At 37.8% G+C, this 25565-nt stretch overlaps 1 protein-coding gene across 1 annotated transcript in view; it reads left to right on the top strand.

Annotated features, from left to right (window-relative positions):
* Nucleotides 1-2207: 2207 nt before the first annotated feature.
* Nucleotides 2208-25565, top strand: part of TOP3B (DNA topoisomerase III beta) — a 189801-nt gene continuing 166443 nt past the window's right edge. Inside the window, exons 1-4 of the mRNA XM_053701943.1 lie at nucleotides 2208-2325; nucleotides 3898-4034; nucleotides 8262-8393; nucleotides 23077-23183. Coding sequence (XP_053557918.1) covers nucleotides 3965-4034; nucleotides 8262-8393; nucleotides 23077-23183 — 309 coding nt within the window. The 5' untranslated portion in view covers nucleotides 2208-2325; nucleotides 3898-3964. The remainder of the gene's footprint in view (nucleotides 2326-3897; nucleotides 4035-8261; nucleotides 8394-23076; nucleotides 23184-25565) is intronic.

Below are 25565 nucleotides of genomic sequence, written 5' to 3'. Positions count from 1 at the left end.
TTTAATACTTATATGATCATGTTTAAATGGGTGCAGTGCATTTGCTTCAAATTGACCTTCACTTTAATGGCTATGTGTTGAGTTATTTTCAGGGGGCAGCAAATTTACACTGTTTGACAGGCTGTACACTCACTACTTTACATTAAAGCAAAGTGTCATTTCTTCAATGTTGTCACATGAAAAGAAATAAAATATTTACAAAAATGTGAGGGGTGTACTCACTTTTGTGAGATACTGTAACAAAGTTGGTTATGCAAAGCTGAGGAAAGGGTAATAAAGGGATTATCTATCTTTTTAAACAAACATTTTTAAGCAGATTGTCCCTTTAAGCAATAATATTTCTTATTGGACTAACTATGAATTAAAAAAAAAAGCTTTTGAGTGCTTTCTTTCTTCTGCAGGTCTGAAGCAATACTGATCATTATGATGAAACCGATATATTATATCTTGAGACAGGGGATGGTTAAAGTGATGGTAAATTTTATACAAATGCACATTAAATAATGAATCCTCAAGCAAATACAACCTAGATCGCTGTTTTTTTAACCCTTTCATGCCGGGGTTAACGTGTCTACATCGGAACAAGTGTTCCGATGTAAACAAATTGAAATCTCGCGATCGTGCACGTGATCACGAGATTTCAATGATGGGATCATGTCAGGGGGCATCCCTATGATGCTAGGCACGCCCTCCAGACCTTGATCCCATCAGGGAAGCGCCAGTGGCTTCAGGAAAGCTAAGCGGTTAGGACGTTGTAAAGCCCAGCAAAGTTCGGACAGAATACAACCCCCTAACGGAGTTAAAAGGTTAACTCAACCGTTTGTTTTTAAATGAATATATAACTTACATTGCATTTTCGATGTTTACTCTGCCCCGGCATTACTTCCTGCCCTATTCATGTACTCTATGGGCATTGTGTTCTTTAAAGCTTGATTGAAACCTATAGTATTTTATGTTTGCCTGCCAATATGCATTGCTGCAAAGTTATTGATACATTGTAAGGGATCGAATGCAGGAAATCTTGCGCTGCATTTTATGGTCTATGATTAAGGCTAAGTTTCCCAGCCGAAACGCGTAAGACCGACTGGTAGCCGATGGTCACAGCGTAACTATCATTCTCTTGATTTTTAATGCTAATCATTTTATCCCCCTCTTTTCGTATATCAGTGTGTTGGTTTATATATATATGTTTTGAGACTCAAAATAAAACTCACCCGTTTTTTATTAAGCCTGAGTTTGCTGGGTTTCTTCTGCTGGATATTATGTTATGTGACATGCCATATTCTAATTTACATGTAGCACATGCGCTATGCTATAGAGGGGCGTGTGTGTGTCTTACAAACATGCCGGCTGGCCGGCTTTTGATTTTAATATGAGAAAACGTGACCCCCCAAAAAATGGCGTTGAATGTACGGACGAAAGAACGGCAGCAAAATATAAAGATCTAAACAAGTAATATTTCTCAATAATTTGAAATGTATATGATTAGCGCTGCAGAATATGTTGGCCCTCTACAAATACCTGATAATTTCATGAATTTAAGTGGCTTTTTTATTTCTATCAGATGGAATGTTGCATGTTGTTATAGTTTACCATCACTTTAAAAGTAGAGAAAGAGTTACAGAGGTCGGGAGAGGGGTGGTAAAATCATGAGGGGGCATAAGATATAAAAAGGCAACTGCCAGTATTAGAAAACAGGCTAAGGTGAGCCATAACTATATATATTTACATGATATCCACCTGCATAAACATGTGTTTATGCATAGAGAGGGAATATAAAAAAGCAAGACTACTGATTGTGCACATACAAAAGCATAGGTATAACTGATAAACAAATGTTCATGAGAACGCGTGAACTAGAATGGGTTCCAGCCATGATTAATAACATGTGTGGTGTAGCAGGTCCTGTATCTCTTTACCAACAATGTCGCTAAATGATTATAAAAAACACTTCGTGTCTAACCGGCGAGATCCTAAAATTAAACATAACTTGCATGCTCTGTTCTTCCGGGCATCGATCTAACGATTGGTATAACTGTAGCGAACGTGCAACAATATTGGATACGCTTATTAATGCGACTCTATAACATTTGCGAATGCGCTATGGCTGCCATATACATAATGCATATTTTATTTATCTGAAAACGTGATCAACCAACCAATGTCTTCTATTCTTTTCCAATCATGCGCGCACCGGAAGTGCTGCTCCGGAAGTGATGTTTCTCCAGTATGGCGGCCCCCTGACCGAAACTCTTCTTTGCTTTGGGACTGAGGCGAGAGCTTTTCTGCTAACTACATGATAGATAGCAGAATAACAGCGAAGAGGTGGGGAAGTGGTAGAATGGACTAGCGATAGCTTTAAGTAGCAAAATAATCAGAAATAGAGTTATAATAGGGACGCAGAAATGTTAATACTGAGAATATACAATAGATATGTAGTGCGCTGAAATTAAGGCGTGAAGTAAATTATATCATAGTTTTTGTAATATATTTACTGGACTGCATGTTGTTTGGTAATAGCATAATGTCAGTAAACTTTCCCTTTTTATTACATTACAGGCTAATTTAAAGGGACACTACATGGCAAGAAACAGTGCTGCCACCCAGTGCTCTTGAAAATGGATAGCATGCTTACAAAACTGCTGCCATATAGCTCTCCAGATATGTGCACGTCTCTGAGCCTAACTCCTTGCTTGTTTTCAGCAAAAGATACCACGAGAATGAATAAAATGTGATAATAGAAGTAAATTAGAAAGTTGTTTAAAATGTCATGCTCTATCTGAATCATGAAAGACGTTTATTTGGTTTCCATGTCCCTTCAAATGTTTATGACTCAGAGCTTGCAATTTTAAACAACTATATAATTTTCTTCTATTATGAAATTTTCCTTGTTCTATTGGCGTATTTTGTTGAAGAGTAAATCAAGATAGGCTGATAGGAGCTTAGGAGCATGCACAAGTCTTTAGCATTCCATTACAGCAGTGTTTGCAACTACAGGTTACATTGCTATAAATATTGTTGCAAAGACTGCTGCCAGATGGCTAAAGACACGTGCACACTCCCAAGCTCACCTAGGATTACTCTAACAAAGGATACCAAGTGGACTAAGCAAAATCAATTACAATAAATTACTTGTTTTTTTTAATGTCATGCTCTATCCCATTCATTTAAGTTAATTTTGACTTTGCTGCCTCTTTAAAATGACATTATAATGTGGCTATAAAATGGTCTAATTCATTAGAGCATGTTGTAACTAAAAAATGTTCCTCTCCAACCCATATTGAAATGTGTGCTCCAAGATCACAATGCTTTGCCTTTCCTGAGCAGGACATAGTGAGTGAGCCAATCAGGAGCAGAATCTGCACATGGCTCTCCCTCAACGTCTGTGTCATGCTCCAGAATGAGCTCAAGAGAACCATGTTGTGCAAGTTTAACTACTCAGGAATAAATCATGTTACTAACAAACCTTTGTTTATTTGTTAAAAAAAGAAATATATATATATATATATCCCCCAAATGGTATTCAAATCCACACTCTTTATTCAAGAACTTTTAACTTGTAAGTCCAGTGAGTGCGGATTTGAATACCATTTGCATGAGCCATTCCATTGTTAAAGGCAAGCATTATGTATCATAAAAATATTCATATTTACTGTCCCTCTAATTGCTAATATATTGAGAACACATAAATTGTTTTTAGGTCCCTATATGAAGCTTGCTAATTTCTCAGCCACGTGATGTCCCTAAATAGTATTCTGATCAGATCATCTCAATTGTTATAGCAAAAATTTTATGGTTTGGGAGAAATCTAAAGCTACATACTACAATGTTTTCCATGTCTCTAGTATATATCAGCTACCAAGCTAATTTAACATATTTTTTTCCCCATGTGTATAGGTCAAAAGAGATTTGAGTTGTTTCTTGACAAAAGGAGTTACTGTTACGATTTCCTTTATGCCTGAAAATGAAGACTGTGTTGATGGTAGCGGAAAAACCTTCACTAGCCCAGTCTATTGCCAAAATCCTTTCTAGAGGTGAGGATCACAAACTTATGTAGTGTCTTTTTTTATTCTTTTACTCCTGTTACTAACATGCAAATAAAGAGAGCGAATGCAATCTAAGTAGTGATTGGTTAAAACAATAGGATGAGAAAATGCATGGTTGATGACAGTGGCTTTGGTCACAAATAGAAGTCAGATACTTTAGTAAGTAATTTGTTTTATTGGTTGGTTTTTTTAAGAATGATTTAAAGGGACAGTAAACACCATGTAATTACAAGACATTTCTGTTGTGTTGCTATAGAATAACATATGATCCAAGTCTTAACTTTTAAAAACAAATGAACTTCCTTTTTACTACAATAAGTTTTCAATAGCCAAATTCCACCCACCATTTGCCTTATTTGGAGCAGCCAATCTGGACTTTAGTTCCCAGACATCAAGGTTAGTTACTGTCATAAAGTTAGTATAAAGTACTCTGTTTTGCAGTTGTTATCAGTTAAAGCCAATTAGTAAAATAAGCAATGAGAAGTCATTAGGGGGTTTTCTAACAGAATAGCAAACATATCAGATCAGCAAACGGAAGTGACGTTCCGTCAGCTGTCTGATCAAAAATACACACTGCGCATGCGCTCTTCTAATACCTGCATGTCACAACCCATCAGATTCTATGTTGTTAGTGCGGCCGGGCGCACTAACAACATAGCTGTCAGATTGTTGGACACTTGTTAGAGCGCATGCGTCTACAAATGCGCATATATATATATATTTTTAAACCTGCCACAAACTGCAGCTACCTGGCAAGTTTTTTATAAATTAAATATACATGGGCATTTATTCCAAAAATAAAGTGTCCTAAGTGTAAAAGTGTACTAAGAACATAGCCATCAGATTGTTGGACACTTTTTATTTTTTGGAATACATGCCCATGTATATTTAATTTATAAAAAAAACATGCCCAGTAGCTGCAGTTTGTGGCAGTATATATATATATATATATATATATATATATATATATATATAAAAATATATATATACACACGTTTGTAGACGCATGTGATCATGCAAGTGTCCAACAATCTGATGGCTATGTTGTTAGTGCTCGCGGCCACACTAACATCATAGAATCTGATGGGTTGTAACGTGCAGGCTTTGGAGGAGCGCCTGCGCGGAGTGTATTTTTGTTCAGACAGCTGATGGAACGTCACTTCTGTTTGCTGATCTGATATGTTTGCTATTCTGTTAGAACAGCTTTTCATGTTCTGAGAAACAGAAATTGCTCGATTTTTATAGTTAAATTACATGAAAAGTGGCAAAATAAATAATGAAAATATATTGCAAAGTTGTTTCATTATTCATAATTAAATATTTTCTATAAAAATCTCAAGGTGTTTACTGTCCCTTTGAAATGTTAGAAAAATGTGTAAGAGTTTGACAAAGTGAGGCAGAGCGTTCCATTGAGCAGAAGCAGCATGAGAGAAGTCCTATAAGTTCATGAGAAGGGAGGTTGAAGATGGGCGGGTTTAAAAGCTTATGTCAAAAGCAGAGTGAAGAGTTTGGGTGGCAGAGTATTTGGAGAGCAAGCTATGTAGATATAGTAATATTGCAGGGCTCTCTGTTAGTAAAAGTTACATTTTTATCCCAGAGGCTATAGTAAAGCAATGAATGGTGTTTTGTAGAGGAGCAACTGAAGATGAGCGATAATTGATGTGAACAACTTTTGGGAGAAGCATTTAAAATTGATTTAAAGTGATGGTATATCCGAGTGTTTAACAAACGCCCTGATTTACCATCACTAAAATAAAGTGGAGGTTAAGTGATCATAGATGTAAAAAAGGGTGCTAAACTCACGCTGACTGTGCCATTGCACAGTGCTAAACTCAGCGGCTCCGGCTGCCCACAGCACATCGTTCTTCTACCAATGAGGTACCGCTTGCTCCTCTAAACCAATAGCCGTGCATGTATACAGAACACTGTCAGTTGACACGGACGGCTATTGGTTTAGAGGTGCAAACGTCACCTCATTGAAGGAGTCCGATGTACCGTGGGCGGCCGGAGTCTCTAGCGCTGTGCAATGGCACAGAAAGGGTGAGTTTTGCACCCTTTTTACATATTTGATCACTTAAAGGGACACTATAAACCAATTTTCATATAACTGCATGTAAGAGACACTATTGTAAAGAATAATATGCACAGACACTGATATAAAAATCCAGTTTAAAATCGTTTAAAATCTTACTTAGAAGCTCCAAGTTTAGCTCTGTTCAAAAGGTTAGCTGTAAAACCCACTAAAAGGGGGTGTATAGCAACAACAAAAAACAGACACTCCCCTCCACCCCCTTCCTCTGCATATGAAAAGACTCTACACAAACAGGAGCGAGCTGGAGTAGGTATACATCAGTATACTTTAAAACTTTGGGGCTTGGTTTGAGGTCTGAAAATCAGGGCAATGTTATTTTTTAAAAATAAGCAAAACAATACATTTTTTTTTATAAACAGTATAGGCTATATAAATGGATCATCTACAAAACATTTATGCAAAGAAAAATCTAGTGTATAATGTCCCTTTAACCTCCACTTTATTTTTAGTGATGGCTAGCGTTTGTTATATGCTTGGATTTGCCATCACGTTAAGTAGGAATAGCCTATTTAGACATAACATGCAGTGATTACATTGGAATATTGAGTGAGTGCATTATTATTATTATTTAGTTATCTGTTGTGTTGAGACTGGCACTTGCTGCATGCTTGTGTGGCAGGTGTGTGTGCACACAGTTTACTTGTGTATGTTAGGGGAGCTTTGTGAGTTGGAAAAGTTATAAGAGAACATGTACTTTTAGAACATTTAAAAAAAACTTTCCTAGAAAAGTTACAACTATTTGAATAACCAAGATCAGCTTCTTTGCTTCTTTTTGGGAATTTAAACTGAAAACTGCTTTTTAGAAGTTACATCATTTGGAGGGTATCAGAGCTGTATTGTAATCTAAGGTACCATTCTTAATCTTACTGTAAAGGTTTGTCACTATTAGACAAGGCATCTCATTCTGATATATACTTGTTCGCATGGTGACTTCTACAAATTATGACCTGATGCCTTGAAAAAAATCCTCCCAACTTTCTCCTCTTTTATATCATTTCATTTGACCTTCTAAAAAAGTAAAACATTAAAGGGACATTTAACACTAAATACATTTCATGTACCTCCCTCTAATCATGGCTGCTGCTATTTTAGAACCTAGGTTAAACTGCAGGCATATGAAGGAGAATTGCTGCACATGTGCACACAGGTCAGCGCTGTAATGTAGTGAAAGCTAGATTTCAACATGGCTACACCCAAGACTAGAGGGAGGCGGGGAATAACCTAAGTACTATGCTTATAAAATGTATTTAATGTTCCTTTAATTACCTCCCTAGTAAACTGTGATGACCCAGAAAACATCCATAGTGTCCAGAGCATGGTACCCAGTCTGTGGGTTATTAATAGAATGCAAATGGCTTATAAAGTGCTGTCCTCTCCCATGCTTGGAGAAACATGTCCCTCCTCCAGATAATATTTTGATTAAAGTGATGGAAATGTTTTTTGTAGAAGTTGTAGCTATTTCATTTTATTCTGAAAGTAACAGGAAGTTTATGACTTTACACAACAGTTAAAGGGACATGAAACCCAATTTTTTTTCTTTCGTGATTTAGAAAGAGCATGTCATTTTAAACCACTTTCTAATTTACTTCTATTATCTAATTTGCTTCATTTTCTTGATATCACTTGCTGAAAAGCATATCTAGATATGCTCAGTAGCTGCTGATTGGTTGCTGCACATAGAGGCCTTGTGTGATTGGCTCACACATGTGCATTGCTATTTCTTCAACAAAGGATATCTAAACAGTTGAGCAAATTAGATAATAGAAGTAAATTGGAAAGTTGTTTAAAATTGCATGCCCTATCTGAATCACGAAAGTTTAATTTTGACTAGATTGTCCCTTTAAGGAGGATTCTCACAATTCTATTGGTGGACAGTTACACATCATAATCATATGAATAATTTTTTTTATAAATACCAGAATATAATTTCAAGAAAAATCCTTTAATACATATTTAAATGCTTTCTTTATATATAAGGAAAATGTTTTCAATCCTGTAACCTCCATTTTGAGAACCAGCCGACACCTTTGCTAGAGCTTGGGATAATTGCCTTGCAAGATAAGATTGTGTGCTTTTGAAACATACACATCCGTCCATCACATTAACATTTTTTTATGTTGCAGGCAGTGCCACTTCTCGGAAAGGCTTGAATGGCGCATGCTCTGTGCATGAATACACCGGTTCTTTCATGGGACAAAATGTGCGCTTTAAGATGACATCTGTGTGTGGCCATGTCATGAGCTTGGACTTCATAGGTAATGTTTAAATGTTTGTTTAACCGTGTTTTCTTGTGCGCCCTCACCTACCCAAACACATTAGTCCTGCAATGAAGGCGCATCTTATGACCGACCCCAACATACCATGTATTATGATTCTGCTAATCTCAAATGCTGACTTTATTATTGTATGCAGATCAAACTTCACTCACCCAAGCTTAGATGTATTTTGTGAAGTGCTAGTAAAAAATAAGTGAAACAGAATTCACTATATGACGGCTATTATCTTTATAGTTATGAATGAGAGATTAGACAAGTGCAGTATAATTAGTGGACTGAGATTTAGAATACTTTTGTTTTCATATCATTTGTATGGCACTGTATTTAGCAATACAATTTAAAAACTTTAGATCAGAAGTAAAGTGCTACAACAAAATCACTTTAAACAGACTTTTAAATTCTTATCATCAAAATAAAATGTACACTTTCTTATAAACAAACATCAAGTGTAGATGCTCTAGCATTAAAGTGATTGTAAAGTTTAAGGAATTAGTGCCCAGTATCTAAAAATAATCTTTAAAACAGGGGCACTTTAATTTATTAAAATTTACAAAGATGCTTTTTTCTTAAAATACTGAAAGGGACAGTAAATACTAACAAATGCTAGATGGAATGATGCATTCAAAGAAAGGATTAGTCTAAGAATAACATGTAGATGTATTTTTTTAAGTTTCATTAGCTGTTTAAATATTGACAAAATAAGTGTAAAGTTTTAGTGTCAATAAAACAATGGGAGCTGCCATATTGTAACTTAAGTTACCTTCTCTGCTGTGATCAATTAGGGACAGTTATAAATAGGTCACTAAAGTGTGCAGCCAGTGGTTGTGTGGAATATAATAACTGTGTTCTGCACTTCCATTTCTAACAGCAACTAAAAAGCTCATAATTTTAGAATGGAATTACAGGAAAAGGGGATACAATAAATAATGAAAGCATATTGCAAAGTTTATTTATACAGTTTATCATTTTATATTACCATTTCAAAGTGTTTAATGTCCCTTTAACATTGCGTTATGGTAAACACAACGCTGATCCTCCGCCCCACATCTCCTACTGTATTTAGCAGATCAATGAAGAATCCTCCAATCGTTGAGTTCCACATGAGCAGAACGCCAAAGGGGGGGCACCCAATTATTGGAGGAAGCCGGATTCGTCATAGATCTGCTAAATACAGTAGGAGATGCGGGCGGAGGAACGGCGGTATGTTTAACATAATGCAATGGTAAGTATTTAAAAAAAGAAGCGTCTTTGCACCACAAATAAATTTAATCACATAATCCCAGAAACGTGTATGTGGAATCTGTTACATTTTGTGTAGCAAATAGGAAAAAAGGTAGTGTAAGCACTGGATTGCTACAAACATTGAAAGTATTTAATATTAACTAAGATTAGCTTAATATTTGCTCAAATTTCAGCTGGATGGTCAGTGAAATCAGTCAGGTGGTGCGCCCACTAAAAAGGCCCTAGGGCCCTGCAAATGTATGCACAAATACCAGTAACATTATGTTTTTGTACCTTAGTTGCTGTTCAAAGAATTATCTCCTTGGCGTTTAGTTGTTTAAAGGGACAGTCAAGTCCAAAAAAAACTTTCATGTTTCAAATAGGGCATGTAATTTTAAACAATTTTCCAATTTACTTTTATCACCAATTTTGCTTTGTTCTCTTGGTATTCTTAGTTGAAAGCTAAACCTAGGAGTTTCATATGCTAATTGAAGGCCACCTCTAATCTAAATGCATTTTGATAGTTTTTCACCACTAGAGGGCATTAGTTCACGTGTTTCATATAGATAACATTGAGCTCTTGCACGTGACTTTACCATGGAGACAGCTCTGATTGGCTAAAATGCAAGTTTGTCAAAAGCATTGAAATGAGGGGGCAGTCTGCTGAGGCTTAGATACAAGGTAATTACAGAGGTAAAACATGTATAATTATAATTGTGTTGGTTATGCAAAACTGGGGAATTGGTAATTAAGGGATTATCTATCTTTTAAAACAACAAAAATTCTGGTGTTGACTGTCCCTTTAATTTATATCTGACATCTTTGTTCCCCTGATTACTCTCTAAGTGTAAGTTTTAGTCATGATGCAACCTCAATAGTGTAGGCGCAGGGTGGAAAACAAAATTTGTTTGTTTTTACTTAAATCAGATATTTTTTTTAAATAAAATGCTTTTTGAGGAGAAATCTTTCTAATTATAATCTATTTAGGATAGATTATAGATCAGTGGTGATAAAATGCGCTATACACTGAACAAATGTTAGAAAATAATGAATAGATAAATATTAATAAGCATTAAAAAAATAAATATTTCAACCTAATTCATATACAATTTAATTAAAATAAAACCGTTATTATATTGCCAGCACACTGGCAATGGATACACAGTACCTTTAGTAATAGTCCACAGGCTAAGAGTGAGTCCAATATACAATCCTGTGAATTCACTGTAGATGCGTTTAGAAAACTTATTGAGTACTTGTGATGTGCAGTCCCTTTAATTACAGGGGGAGTCAGAGCGCCCAATCAATGCAGCCTTAGATCCAGCCCGGTATTTCCAAACCAGGGCTATGAATGGAGGAACATGTAGAGACAAAAAGAAAGAGGCGCAGAGAGGCGAGACTCAAGTGAAGCGTTTAATACCAAAATGTGACACACATACAGTTTATGCACTTACTAGACAAATGTTAAAAAGCTGCAAAATAGAAGGAGCGTGGGTGGTTCAGTTCTTTCTCCTCTCACCGTCGGCTCGTTGTAATTGCCGTACACTGCTACACCAGAAGTGACTGACAGGTTAATCCGGATGCCATGTCAGTTAAGTCCGTGGCTTGTATGAGAGTGGGGGAACAATACCCTTAGCGCATCCGACTATATTGTCAGTCTGTTTTTCCTGACGCGTTTCCCCCGGTCAGCGGCCGGGCTTCTTCAAGAGGAAATATGATGAATACGTTGAAACAAGCGCTCTTTCCATTTAAACAGAAAAGGACCAATCAGAACTCGAGGGTGTGTATGAGAGCTCCTATTAGATTGCTCCAAAATTCTCATACAGGTACAAACATATAGACGCTAATGCATATATATATAATAAAGGAACAAAACATATTTCAATTGATAAAATACAGTAAAAATACAATATAAATATAGTGTGACTATATTCCATATACATACAAAGATAAAAGTTGTTAAAACATTTATTTGGAATGATTGTATTTCAACCTTATCGGTATTAGACAACTTTTAGTTTGGTCGCAATGTGCAGCTTTTCTTAAGCCCTAGTGAACTGAATAGCACATTTTAATAGTTAAGGTGCCCAGTTGTTTTAAACATGTATGGACTAACTATATATGTATTATATAACCGAGCAGGGAATTTTTGTGCTAGGATAGATTATAGTACAAGGATTATTCCTCCTAAAATAAGGGTTCTTTTTTTAATTATGTTGTATAAGGCTGTATATTCATGGCTGTAAGATTACTTTGGGCAATTTTTCCCTCTAGAAGTTATCACTAATTCTTGGTTTTGCAATTCTCAAAGATGTGAATTTGTGTCTGCAGAGATAACAGCCAAAATGTTATAAAACAAACATGTTAAGTTGAGAAAAATCTATTGATCCTATTGTTCCCCTGCAAATCTTTGTACTTAGAATCAACCCTTTACAAAAATCTCAATGAATAGAAGATTGTTTAAAGTGGAATCGATCTGTACAAGAACCTGTGTGAAGAGGGATAGACAAGCAATAAAAATAAAAGTTAAACCAATAGTTATTATTTTATATATATACTAGTACTAAAGCCCATGTACACGGGCCATTTTTTGCAGTACAGCGGTTCCACCCCTTGCACTCTCCCCCCTCTCTTTTGCTCTCTCTTCCCCCCTCTCTTTTGCTTTCTCTCCCCCCTCTCCTTTGCTCTCTCTCTCCCCTCTTTTGCTCTCTCTCTCCCCTCTTTTGCTCTCTCTCTCCCCTCTTTTGCTCTCTCTCTCCCCTCTTTGGCTCTCTCCCTCCTTTCTTTTGCTCTCTCTCTCCCCTCTTTGGCTCTCTCCCTCCTTTCTTTTGCTCTCTCTCCCCCCTCTTTTGTTCTCTCCCCCCTCTTTTGTTCTCTCCCGCCTCTTTGGCTCTCTCCTCCCCCCTCTTTGGCTCTCCCCCCCCCTCTTTGGCTCTCCCCCCCCCCCCCTCTTTGGCTCTCTCCCCTCCCCTCTTTGGCTCTCTCCCCTCTTTTGCTCTCTCTCCTCTTTGGCTCTCTCTCTCCCCTTTGGCTCCCTCCCCCCCCTTTGGCTCCCTCCCCCCCCCTTGGCTCTCTCCCCCGCCTTTGGCTCTCCCCCCCCTTTGGCTCTCTCCCCCCCCTTTGGCTCTCTCCCCCCCCTCTTTGGCTCTGGCCCCCCCCTCTTTGGCTCTGCCCCCCCCCCTCTTTGGCTCTGCCCCCCCCCCTCTTTGGCTCTGCCCCCCCCCTCTTTGGCTCTGCCCCCCCCCCTCCTTGGCTCTCTCTCCCCCCTCTTTGTCTCTCTCCCCTCTTTTGCTCTCCTCTTTGGCTCTCTTTCCTCTTTGGTTCTCTCTCCCCCCCTTTATCTCTCTCCCCCCCCTTTATCTCTCTCCCCCCCCTTTATCTCTCTCCCCCCCCCTTTATCTCTCTCCCCCCCCCTTTGGCTCTCTCCCCCCGCTCTTTGGCTCTCACCCCCCTGCTCTTTGGCTCTCCCCCCCCCTTTGGCTCTCCCCCCCCCCCTTTTTGGCTCTTTTTCCTCTTTGGCTCTCTCTCTCCCCCCTCTTTGGCTCTCCCCCCCTTCTCTTTGGCTCTCCCCCCCCCTCCCCCCCTTCTCTTTGGCTCTCCCCCCCCCTCCCCCCCTTCTCTTTGGCTCTCCCCCCCCTCCCCCCCTTCTCTTTGGCTCTCCCCCCCCTTCTCTTTGGCTCTCCCCCCCTTCTCTTTGCTTCCCCCCCTTCTCTTTGCCCCCCCCTTCTCTTGGCTCCCCCCCTTCTCTTTGGCTCTCCCCCCCCCTTCTCTTTGGCTCTCCCCCCCCCCTCTCCTGCTCCCTCTCTGGCTCTGTCTTCACATCGCGGGACCCCGCCCGGCCACGCCCCTTTGTGGCGCCCGGCCACGCCGCTCGCGACGCCCGGCCACGCCCCCATCGCAACGCTCCCGTCGGCCACAAACAGCTGTGAGGTCTGGGGAGCGCGTGGCCGCTTCTCACGCAGCAGACCTCACAGCTGTTGAGTAGCTTACCTCGCGCTCCCCAGACCTCACAGCTGTTTGTGTACCTCGCGCTCCCTATCTCAAGGCCAAGTGTGTTTGTCTCTACTGCGCATGACAGCTTCGGACAAACGCACTTGGCCTTTTATAATATAGGATTCCGGTCAAAATTTAAATGCACATAGATGAATTACATCTTTGAATAGAAACATATTTGCAATATACATGTATTGGCAAAAATGCTTCTAGTAAAAGTTATCACTGTTTTAGTGTTAACATTTTTCTCTGCACGTGTGTGTGATGTATATCTAGATATTCTCAGTGCACCAGCATTTAAAATACTGTAGCTGCTCAGAGCACCAGTGGGGCTTGTATCATGTCAGCAATTTACAAAGTCAGACATTACCAGATGATAAAAACCTCTTAGGCTCTCTGAACAAGTGCTGTGCTTAAAATACTGGTGCATGGTGCATACTTAAATACACCTTTGAAACAGCTATATTTTTTTATTGGAAACATTTTTGCTAATACATGTGTATTACAAAAATGCTTCTATTCAAAATTGAAATGCATCTATGTGGATTCCAATTTTGACTGGAATGTCCCTTTAAATAAAACTATTTAAATTATTATGATAATGTTCTCCTTCCAAAATAGCACAGCAAAATGTTGTCCATATATGAATGAATAACCTATTAATCTGGAGAGTGTTCTCCTTCCAATAATTTTTTCCAATTATCTATTTATGTATTCCTAATGGTGTATAACCAAATCAGTAATTGTCTTATATAACTGTAAAACTAATCTTAAAAGTTATTAAAAAAATGAAACCTTTATGTATAGAACCATTATTTAAATTGAGTCTTACTGAAATTGTGATTTATATCAAATCCATCCTACCTGGGAGGTTAATTATTTTATATTAACTCCTCTCTTACAGTTTAATCTATTAAGTATAAGAAAGGTTTGTTGTGACCAGGCGCACACAGTACAGAAGAGCAAAGGTAAATTAAATAAATGGGGCGCCACAGCATGCACAATATAGACCTGATGATACATCTCTGAAGGACTTCCAGGTCCTAGCCACACATACTAGGAAAATTGGCGGCCCCCAGCAGACTGCACTCTCTGCACTATACCAGCTGTAAACTCAGGAAGCATTCTGAAAATAGGCCCCAAACAGCTAATTCGCCCAGTCTGAATATACTCTACTTAGAGCACGCAATGAAAAAGTGTCCAATTTCACTACCAAAGCCAGGACAATTATCTTTAAAGCTACTTGTTTCCTGGCATTTAGTTCTTACATTGTGGGCACCTTAGAAATTCTATTAAATGTCCATTATAGTGGAAAAATTACAGGCGCTAATTTGTTAGAGCTTGTAATTTTTACACTAGCAATTCTACAATGCTATGTGTCTATTAACCCCCGCAAAGAAAACTTGAGGCAGAGCCAGGCAGCAGCGGTAGTTGCACATCTGGGTTGTGCGACTACTACTGATGATTGGGTCAACAGCTGTGTCTGCTTGGGACCAGCAGTTCTCTGTGGCTTCTGAGCAGTGCTGGAACTGTGTTTTAATCCCTTTACAGGGGTTAAACGCATAGCATTGCAGGTTGACTAGTGTTAAAACTGCATGCTTAGCAAATTAGGACACTATAATGGTCATTTTTGTAATTATCTGCATTCCTACACTGTTTGTTTTTATTTTTGGTTATTTCACTTTAGAAATTGTTTGTTTGTAACATTTCTTCTTTTGGTTTGCAATAATCATACTGTATTTTACACATCTAGGTATCTTTTTTTGTTCATTTATTTCTTTTGAAGTACCAATACCTGTGATTTTCTAATTTTAGAAATAAATGTTTTATCAATATAGAATCTTTATTCCCTAATGCACTAGCCAAAATATTGGTGTTGCAAGTATTATAAATAACAAATGGCTAGATTACGAGTTTTGCGTTATGAGGGGTGAGGTATTAACTTGCACGTTATTCTCACTGCTCACTTACCTACAGCGCTGGTATTACAGGTTTTCCTAAACCCAGCGTTAAAAGACAAGAAGCGATGAGCTGGTTGTACGTGTTCGTGCACGATTTCCCCATAGACATCAATGGGGAGAGCCGGCTGAAAAAAGTCTAACACCTGCCAAAAAGCAGCGTAAAGCTCCGTAACGCAGCCCCATTGATTCTTATGGGGAAACACATTTTATATTTACACCTAACACCCTAACATGCCTAACATGAACCCAGAGTCTAAACACCCCTAATCTTACTTATTAACCCCTAATCTGCCGCCCGGCATCGCCGACACCTACATTATATTTATTAACCCCTAATCTGCTTCTCCGGACATTGCAGACACCTACATTATACTTATTAACCCCTAATCTGCTGCCCCCAACATCGCCGACACCTACATTATATTAACCCCTAATCTCCCGCCCCCAATGTCGCCGGAACCTACCTACACTTATTAACCCCTAAACCGCCGCACTCCTGCATCGCAAATACTAGTTAAATATTATTAACCCCCTAATCTGCCGTCCCTAACATCGCGCCACTATATTAAATTTATTAACCCCTAACACCCCCTAACTTAAATATAATTAAAATAAATCTAAATAAAACCTACAATTAATAACTAAATAATTCCTATTTAAAACTAAATACTTACCGATAAAATAAACCCTAAGCTAGCTACAATATAACTAATAGTTACATTGTAGCTAGCTTAGGGTTTATTTTTATTTTACAGGCAAGTTTGTATTTATTTTAACTAGGTAGAATAGTTACTAAATAGTTATTAACTATTTACTAACTACCTATCTAAAATAAATACAAATTGACCTGTAAAATAAAACCTAACCTGTCTTACACTAACACCTAACCTAACCCTACAATTAAATAAATTCCCTAAATTAAATACAATCAGCCAATAGGATTGAGCTTGCATTCTATTGGCTGTTCCAATCAGCCTATCAGCCAATCGGAATCTAAGGGACGCCATCTTGGATGACGTCATTTAAAGGAACCTTCATTCCAGAAGAAGCCGTCGATTGAAGAGGATGCTCCGCGCCGGATGTCTTGAAGATGGAGCCGCTCCGCGTCGGAAGGATGAAGATAGAAGCTTGGGCTGCAATAGAGCTAAATGCCCATCCAAATGCCCTTTTAGGGCAATGAGGAGCTTAGGTTTTTTTAGTTAGGGTTTTATTTGGGGGGTTGGTTGTGTGGGTGGTGGGTTTTACTGTTGGGGGCTTGTTTGTATTTTTTTTTTACATCTAAAAGAGCTGATTTCTTTGGGGCAATGCCATGCAAAAAGCCCTTTAAGGGCTATTGGTAGTTTAGTTTAGGCTAGGGTTTATTTATTTTTTTAATTTTGGGTGGGCTTTTTTATTTTGATAGGGCTATTAGATTAGGTGTAATTAGTTTAAAGATCTTGTCATTTGTTTTTTATTTTCTGTAATTTTGTGTTTGTTTGTTTTTTTTTGGTAATTTAGCTAATTGTATTGAATTTAGTTAATTGTATTTAATTTAGGGAATTTATTTAATTGTAGGGTTAGGTTAGGTGTTAGTGTAAGACAGGTTAGGTTTTATTTTACAGGTCAATTTGTATTTATTTTAGCTAGGTAGTTAGTAAATAGTTAATAACTAGTAACTATTCTACCTAGTTAAAATAAATACAAACTTGCATGTAAAATAAAAATAAACCCTAAGCTAGCTACAATGTAACTATTAGTTATATTGTTGCTAGCTTAGGGTTTATTTTATAGGTAAGCATTTAGTTTTAAATAGGAATTATTTAGTTAATGATAGTAATTTTTATTTATATTTATTTTAATTATATTTAAGTTATGGGGTGTTAGGGTTAGACTTAGATTTAGGGGTTAATAAATTTAATATAGTGGCGGCGACGTTGGTTTCAGCGACTTAGATTTAGGGGTTAATAAATGTAGGTAGGTGGCGGCGATGTTAGGGACAGCAGATTAGTGGTTAATAATGTTTAACTAGTGTTTGTGATGCGGGAGTGCGGCGATTTAGGGGTTAATATGTTTATTATAGTGGCGGCGATGTCCGGAGCGGCAGATTAGGGGTTTATAATTTTATTTTAGTGTTTGTGATGCGTGAGGGCCTCGGTTTAGGGGTTAATAGGTAGTTTATGGGTGTTAGTGTACTTTTTAGCACTTTAGTTATGAGTTTTATGCTACGGCTTTGTAGTGTAATACTGACTTTGGAATGCGTTACGAATCTTGATGGTATAGGCTGTACCCCTCACTTTTTGGCCTCCCAGGACAAGCTTGTAATACCGGCGCTATGAAAGTCCCATTGAATATAGACTATACGCAAATTGCGTAAGTTGATTTGCGGTAAGGCCAAAAAAGTGTGCGATGCTCCTAAATCTGCAAGACTCGTAATACCAGGGGTAGTGAAAAAGCAGCGTTATGAGCCTTAACGCTGCTTTTTTACTCATAGCGCAAGACTTGTAATCTAGCCGAAGGTGTTTTAAAGGGATAGTTAACACCAGTATTTTTGTTGTTTTAAAAGATAGATGATCCCTTAATTACACATTCCCCAGTTTTGCATAACCAACACATTTATAATACACGTTTTACCTCTGTAATTAGCTTGTATCTATGCCCCCTTATTTCAGTTTTTTGATAGACTTGCATTTTAGCCAATCAGTGCTCACTACCCGGTAAATTCACGTGCATGAGCTCAATGTTATCTATATGAAACACATGAACTAACGCCCTCTAGTGGTGAAAAAACTGTCAAAATGCATTTATATTAGAGGCGGCCTTCAAGGTCTAAGAAATTAGCATATGAACCTCCTAGGTTTAGTTTTCAACTAAGAAAACCAAGAGAACAAAGCAAAATTGTTAATAAAAGTAAATTTGGAAAGTTGTTTAAAATGACATGCTCTATTTGAATCATGAAAGGTTATTTTTGGACTTGACTGTCCCTTTAAGGGATTTAAAATAGTGCTCCTTTAAAAAAAAAAAAAGTGATCTAAAGCATAACTGCTGGTGCATCACCTCCCACTGGAGTTGAGCAATTGAAGCTGCTGTTAATGGAGGAAGATGAAGTTTTTAGATTAAAAGGATAGTAAGCATTCAACTTTGCCGTATTTATTTTTTTTGGCTTTTTTCATGTCATTTACAGGATCTCACAAAAGTGAGTACACCCCTCACATTTTTGTAAATATTTTATTATATCTTTTCATGTGACAACACTGAAGAAATGACACTTTGCTACAATGTAAAGTAGTGAGTGTGCAGCCTGTATAACAGTGTAAAATTGCTGTCCACTCAAAATAACTCAACACACAGCCATTAATGTCTAAACCGTTAGCAACAAAAGTGAGTACACCCCTAAATGGAAATATCCAAATTGGGCCCAATTAGCCATTTTCCCTCCCCGGTGTCATGTGACTCGTTAGTGTTACATGTTCTCCGGTGTGAATGGGGATTAGGTGTGTTAAATTTGGTGTTATCGTTCTCACACTCTCTCATACTGGTTACTGGAAGTTCAATATGGCACCTTATGGCTAAGAACTCTGAGGATCTGAAAAAAAGAATTGTTGCTCTACATAAAGATGGCCTAGGCTATAAGAAGATTGCCAAGACCCTGAAACTGAGCTGCAGCACGGTGGGCAAGACCATACAGCGGTTTCACAGGACAGGTTCCACTCAGAACATGTCTCGCCATGGTCGACCAAAGAAGTTGAGTGCACGTGCTCAGCGTCATATCCAGAGGTTGTCTTTGGGAAATAGACGTATGAGTGCTGCCAGCATTGCTGCAGAGGTTGGAGGGGTGGGGGATCAGCCTGTCAGTGCTCAGACTATACGCCGCACGCTGCATCAAATTGGTCTGCATGGCTGTCGTCCCAGAAGGAAGCCTCTTTTAAAGATGATGCACAAGAAAGCCAGCAAACAGTTTGCTGAAGACAAGCAGACTAAGGACATGGATTACTGGAACCATGTCATGTGGTCCGATGAGACCAAGATAAACTTATTTAGTTCAGATGGTGTCAAGCATGTGTTGCGTTAACCAGCTGATGAGTACAAAGACAAGTGTGTCTTGCCTACAGTCAAGCTTGGTGGTGGGAGTGTCATGGTCTGGGCCTGCATGAGTGGGGAGCTACAGTTCATTGAGGGAACCATGAATGCCAACATGTACTGTGACATACTGAAGCGGAGTATTCCAACATAACGACCCCAAACACACCTCCAAGACGACCACTGCCTTGCTAAAGCTGAGGGTAAAGGTGATGGACTGGCCACGCATGTCTCTAGACCTAAATCCTATTGAGCATCTGTGGGGCATCCTCAAACAGAAGGTGGGGGAAATGCTCTGTGATGTCGTCATGGAGGAGTGGAAGAGGACTCCAGTGGTAACCTGTAAAGCTTTGGTGAACTCCATGCCCAAGAGGGTGTGTGTGTGTGTGTGCTGGAAAATAATGGTGGTCACACAAAATATTGACACTTTGGGCCCAATTTGGACATATCCACTTAGGGGTGTTCTCACTTTTGTTGCCAACGGTTTAGAGATTAATGGCTGTGTGTTGAGTTATTTTGAGGGGACAGCAAATTTACACTGTTATACAGGCTGTACACTCACTATTTTACATTGTAGCAAAGTGTAATTTCTTCAGTGTTGTCACATAAAAAGATATAATAAAATATTTACTAAAATGTGAGGGGTGTACTCACTTTTGTGAGATACTGTAGCTATGAAATTGAGGATTTTCAAATTATCAGAATTTAAAAAGCAATGCACACATACTGATGGCTAACCCTGCTACATATCTTTTCTTAATTGGCTTTAACATATAAGAACTTCAAAACAATGTACTGTATACTAGAATAATGACCATTGCTAGCATTGTCAAATGCAGACTTGAGCCCAGATGAGGTAAATAAATGGTAGGGAAGTTTGGCTATTGAAAAACAATTACAGCAAACAAGATGTCAATTTGTTTTAAGAATGGTTTGACTTGGCTGATGTTATTCTATAGCAAGACTACAGAAATGTCTAAAGGTGGTTTGTGGTTCCTTTAATAGTTAAGTGCACTGACTATATATTGGCAAGTGGATTTTACATATTAATATTTTTTAGATGACCTTTCATAAGTTAGTGTATGAAAATAAATACAGTATATATATATATATTGTATAATGTGTGTGTGAATGGTTCATTTTTCAATTAGTAGGTGTTTGGCATTAGTTATTAGTGATCCCCCTACTAATTGGGGAAACCTGTGTGCCGTCTATATATACTTACTGGAGACACCTCACTAGTCAGTGACTATGTTTATACTTTTTTGTATCCAACCTCCCAATTCTGTTAGAATTGAAATGAGATCGGCTAGAATTAAACCTTATTTATTCTGTTTATTTTTTTAATCTGATAAATCAGCCTTACAACATTTAGAGGTGTTGCATATTAAAAACCTTTGAGAAACAATGCAATGCACACAATGGAATGGGTGCAAATGAAACCGTGTCATTTTAGTTTGGCCATCTTGAAATTTAAAGGGATATGAAATCCCTAAAATGTATTTTTATGATTTAGATAGAGAATACAATTTTAAAAAATATTCCAATTTACTCCTATTATCAAATTTGCTTCCTTCCCATAGGATTCTTTGTTGAAGAGATACTTTGGTAAGCAACCGGAGCACTACGTGGCAGGAAATAGTGCTACCATCTAGTGCTCTTGGAGATGGATAACATTCTTGCTATAGTGCTCCAGAAATGGGCTGGCTCCAAAGCTTATGTACCTGCTTTTCAACAAAAGATACAGAGAGAACGAATAACTAAAGGGTTCCATATCCCTTTAAATCAGTTGTAACCCTAAAATTGCTCAGACTCAGTCAAACATTGCGTTCCTTAAAATATAAATAGTTCCCCAGTGTGTCTTCATGTACATACGTTTTTGGAATATGGTCAAAATGGGTACAGTCTGATCTTACCTTGATGTAGCAAGGAAGCAAGATCTAATTTTACAGTGTTATGTTGTATGAAAGACTTTTTTTCTATTTAAAGTTCATGAAGGGCTTGTGTTTGAAATGAGGTCTCACTTCCTAGACATCGTCTTTACCAAGACTTCCCAACTACCTCTCAGTGTCCCGGGAGCTGGAAGCACAGGAAGAGGTTTAATGAGGTAGCGCAGCATGCGGCAGGGCCCTGCATGAGGTTTCAATAAAAAAGGAAGGAGCTGAGTTCCCCAGATTTCTCAGCCACGTGTTGCGTGTCTGGAAATGAACATTTCTAGATGCTTAGAGCTCCCTCTGCTGGCCTCTCTTTTATTTATTATATATATATATATATTTCTGGCATTGGCACACAAGATTGTCAAACATCATGCTTTGTAGGGAAGCTGCTTTTCTAAGATCATATACATACTGACTGTAATTAATAAAAACACTCCATAGGTTGTTTTTATTTTTTACTTTTCAAAATAAACTTGGTCAGTATCCTTTTACAATGTGTATGCTGCTGTGAGACAGAACATATTATTTACTAGGGAGGGAAGTGTCATTTTGCTTAAAAGACCACTAAATGCAGTAGAAGTGCATAATTATCAAGTGCATAATAAAAAGACAATGCACCCCCTTCTTCCCAAAACCATACCATCCCATCCACCCTACATACACCACCCCTGGGTGTGTCGGCCACTGGCTAACACTTTCTGATACTCTTCCATATTCTACTAAGGGGCATACCTGCTCCCGATGCAATGTAACACGATACCACTGAGGATAACTCATTACTTTGTGTATATGTACAAGTCTGTATAGATGTTTACCTCTTGATCTAACTGATTTTCTTTTTTTTATATACATCTGGATACAAGAATTGTAATAATTTATATGTTTTATACCAAAATTTATATGAAACAATTAAGCTCTGATCACTGTGTTGCAACACGGATTGATTGGTAGCTTTGTATGTTATACCTTTTATGTTATTTACAATAAAGCATTTAAAACAAAAAAAAAAAAAAAAAAAAAAGACAATGCAACATCACCTACTCTGAAATTCAAATAAGCTGATTTTTTTTTTTTTCTGGCAAAAGGATTTTTCCGGCCACCTGTACCAGCCAATCATAGACTTGTATATACGTATACCCTGTGAGCCTGTGCACATGCTCAGAGGAGCTTGTTCCCCAGAAAGTGTGTGTATAAAAATATTTGTATTGTATATACAAATTTGATAATGGAAGTAAATTGGAAAGTGTCTTAAAACTGCATGTTCTTTCTGAATCTTAAAAGTTTATTTTTAATTGAGTGTCCCTTTAAATAATAACATTCAGTTTTTCTGGCTCACTAAGCACAATAATGCTGTTGTACAAGGTGTTTGTTTTTTTATACCTAAAAGTCATCATCTAATAAAGTCTTGTTGTAGCTTTTACAAATTAACGTTTTAGGGATGTGTAAGCCTTTTAATTTATTGATGCTATAATGTGATCATGGGTTTCTTTCTAGGGAAATACAACAACTGGGATAAAGTGGACCCCGCAGAATTGTTCAGCAAAGCACCTACAGAGAAGAAGGAGGCCAACCCTAAACTCAATATGGTGAAGTTTCTGCAGGTGAGAGAGCTCTTCTCTGTCAATATGTGTCACATAGTGTTATATGTGACCTGGGGAATTTCCCACAAGGGTCAACATTAGCTGCTCGGCCAATCACTATCAGTATGTAGGAAATTGTGTAAAGCTCTGAGTGAAGAATTATATATATTCATGTTTAAATTAAAAACCTAGCATTGTAAACAAAACATACACAATACTTCTGCCCAGATGTGATAAAAATCATTAGTTCATTTTTATTAGCAGCTATAATAATAATATAAAAAAACAAAAATAAATCCCTGATTGCATTAATACTTTGTGGAAGCAACTTTTGCATTTTTTTTGCACATCTAGACTTAGTAATTTTATCCTTTTTTTTTTTTTTGTGGAAAATTTTCTTTATTTAAACAAGTCAAAACATTAACACATATAGTATAGTTCAGGTCTCAATTGTTACATATAAATGACATCATTGACATGATCGTGTTAATACATATACAGGTTTGGCATTGTACATTTCCAGGGAACAGATACATCGTAAACTCACTGTTGTCTAGCAAACAGATATTCTTCCCATATAAACATAATTGAATAATAATCCTCCATTTTGTGTATCAGACCATAGTGGTATTTCTCTAGGGATAAGGTTAAAGATATCAAATTTATCCAATTCTCCTTAGATGGGGTAAACATCTTGGAATCAGTTGTTTAGCACAATTTAACATTATATTCAATAGTGCCGCTCTAAGCCGACATCTAATTTTAGTTGGTTTGTGAAATAAGCATGTCAGGGGATCTAGGGATATGTCATAGTGGGTAGCTTTAGTAATCTCAGAGGTCACAAGTTTCCAGAATTCTTGAATGTTAGGGCAATGCCACCACACATGAAATAGTGTACCTATGTGACCACAATTTCTCCAACATTGAACTTGTGTGTTTGGATAAATTTGTGCTAATCTGTGCGGTGTTAGGTACCATCTACTTAGTAACTTCATGTTTGTTTCCCTAAATTTCAATGGTGGTGGAAGAGTAGTTCATATGTTTTATAATGGTGAGCCAATCTTTTTCTGCAAGTGGAGAGCCCAGCTCTTTCTCCCATTTCTCTGTATCCTACTCTTTTTTTGCTAAAAAGTTCATGTTTCTTCAAATTGCTGTTTACAGGTTTCAAAAACCCAAAATTTTATAAGGGTGTGTAGACTTTTTATATCCACTGTAATTAGCTATACAGTACATTTTTTCTTCTTAGTTTTATGAAATGGAAGATTTTATCCCACAATTTTAATTCCACCATAGTTTAAATTAATAATTTTAATCCATAGTCATGAAACGGATGTAATAAATGAAATTATATATGTTCTTAAAATATATATTAAAAAAAAATGCATAGTCCCTATGCTGTTATTTAATATACAGGGAGTGCAGAATTATTAGGCAATTTGTATTTTTGAGGATTAATTTTATTATTGAACAACAACCATGTTCTCAATGAACCCAAACAACTCATTAATATCAAAGCTGAATAGTTTTGGAAGTAGTTTTTAGTTTGTTTTTAGTTATAGCTATTTTAGGGGGATATCTGTGTGTGCAGGTGACTATTACTGTGCATAATTATTAGGCAACTTAACAAAAAACAAATATATACCCATTTCAATTATTTATTTTTACCAGTGAAACCAATATAACATCTCAACATTCACAAATATACATTTCTGACATTCAAAAACAAAACAAAAACAAATCAATGACCAATATAGCCACCTTTCTTTGCAAGGACACTCAAAAGCCTGCCATCCATGGATTCTGTCAGTGTTTTGATCTGTTCACCATCAACATTGCGTGCAGCAGCAACCACAGCCTCCCAGACACTGTTCAGAGAGGTGTACTGTTTTCCCTCCTTGTAAATCTCACATTTGATGATGGACCACAGGTTCTCAATGGGGTTCAGATCAGGTGAACAAGGAGGCCATGTCATTAGATTTTCTTCTTTTATACCCTTTCTTGCCAGCCACGCTGTGGAGTACTTGGACGCGTGTGATGGAGCATTGTCCTGCATGAAAATCATGTTTTTCTTGAAGGATGCAGACTTCTTCCTGTACCACTGCTTGAAGAAGGTGTCTTCCAGAAACTGGCAGTAGGACTGGGAGTTGAGCTTGACTCCATCCTCAACCCGAAAAGGCCCCACAAGCTCATCTTTGATGATACCAGCCCAAACCAGTACTCCACCTCCACCTTGCTGGCGTCTGAGTCGGACTGGAGCTCTCTGCCCTTTACCAATCCAGCCACGGGCCCATCCATCTGGCCCATCAAGACTCACTCTCATTTCATCAGTCCATAAAACCTTAGAAAAATCAGTCTTGAGATATTTCTTGGCCCAGTCTTGACGTTTCAGCTTGTGTGTCTTGT

The sequence above is a fragment of the Bombina bombina genome, chromosome 2 (genome assembly GCF_027579735.1).
Source record: "Bombina bombina isolate aBomBom1 chromosome 2, aBomBom1.pri, whole genome shotgun sequence".
NCBI lineage: Eukaryota > Metazoa > Chordata > Amphibia > Anura > Bombinatoridae > Bombina > Bombina bombina.
Note: the sequence above shows the minus strand (reverse complement) of the source record. Positions and strands in the feature narration are given on the sequence as shown.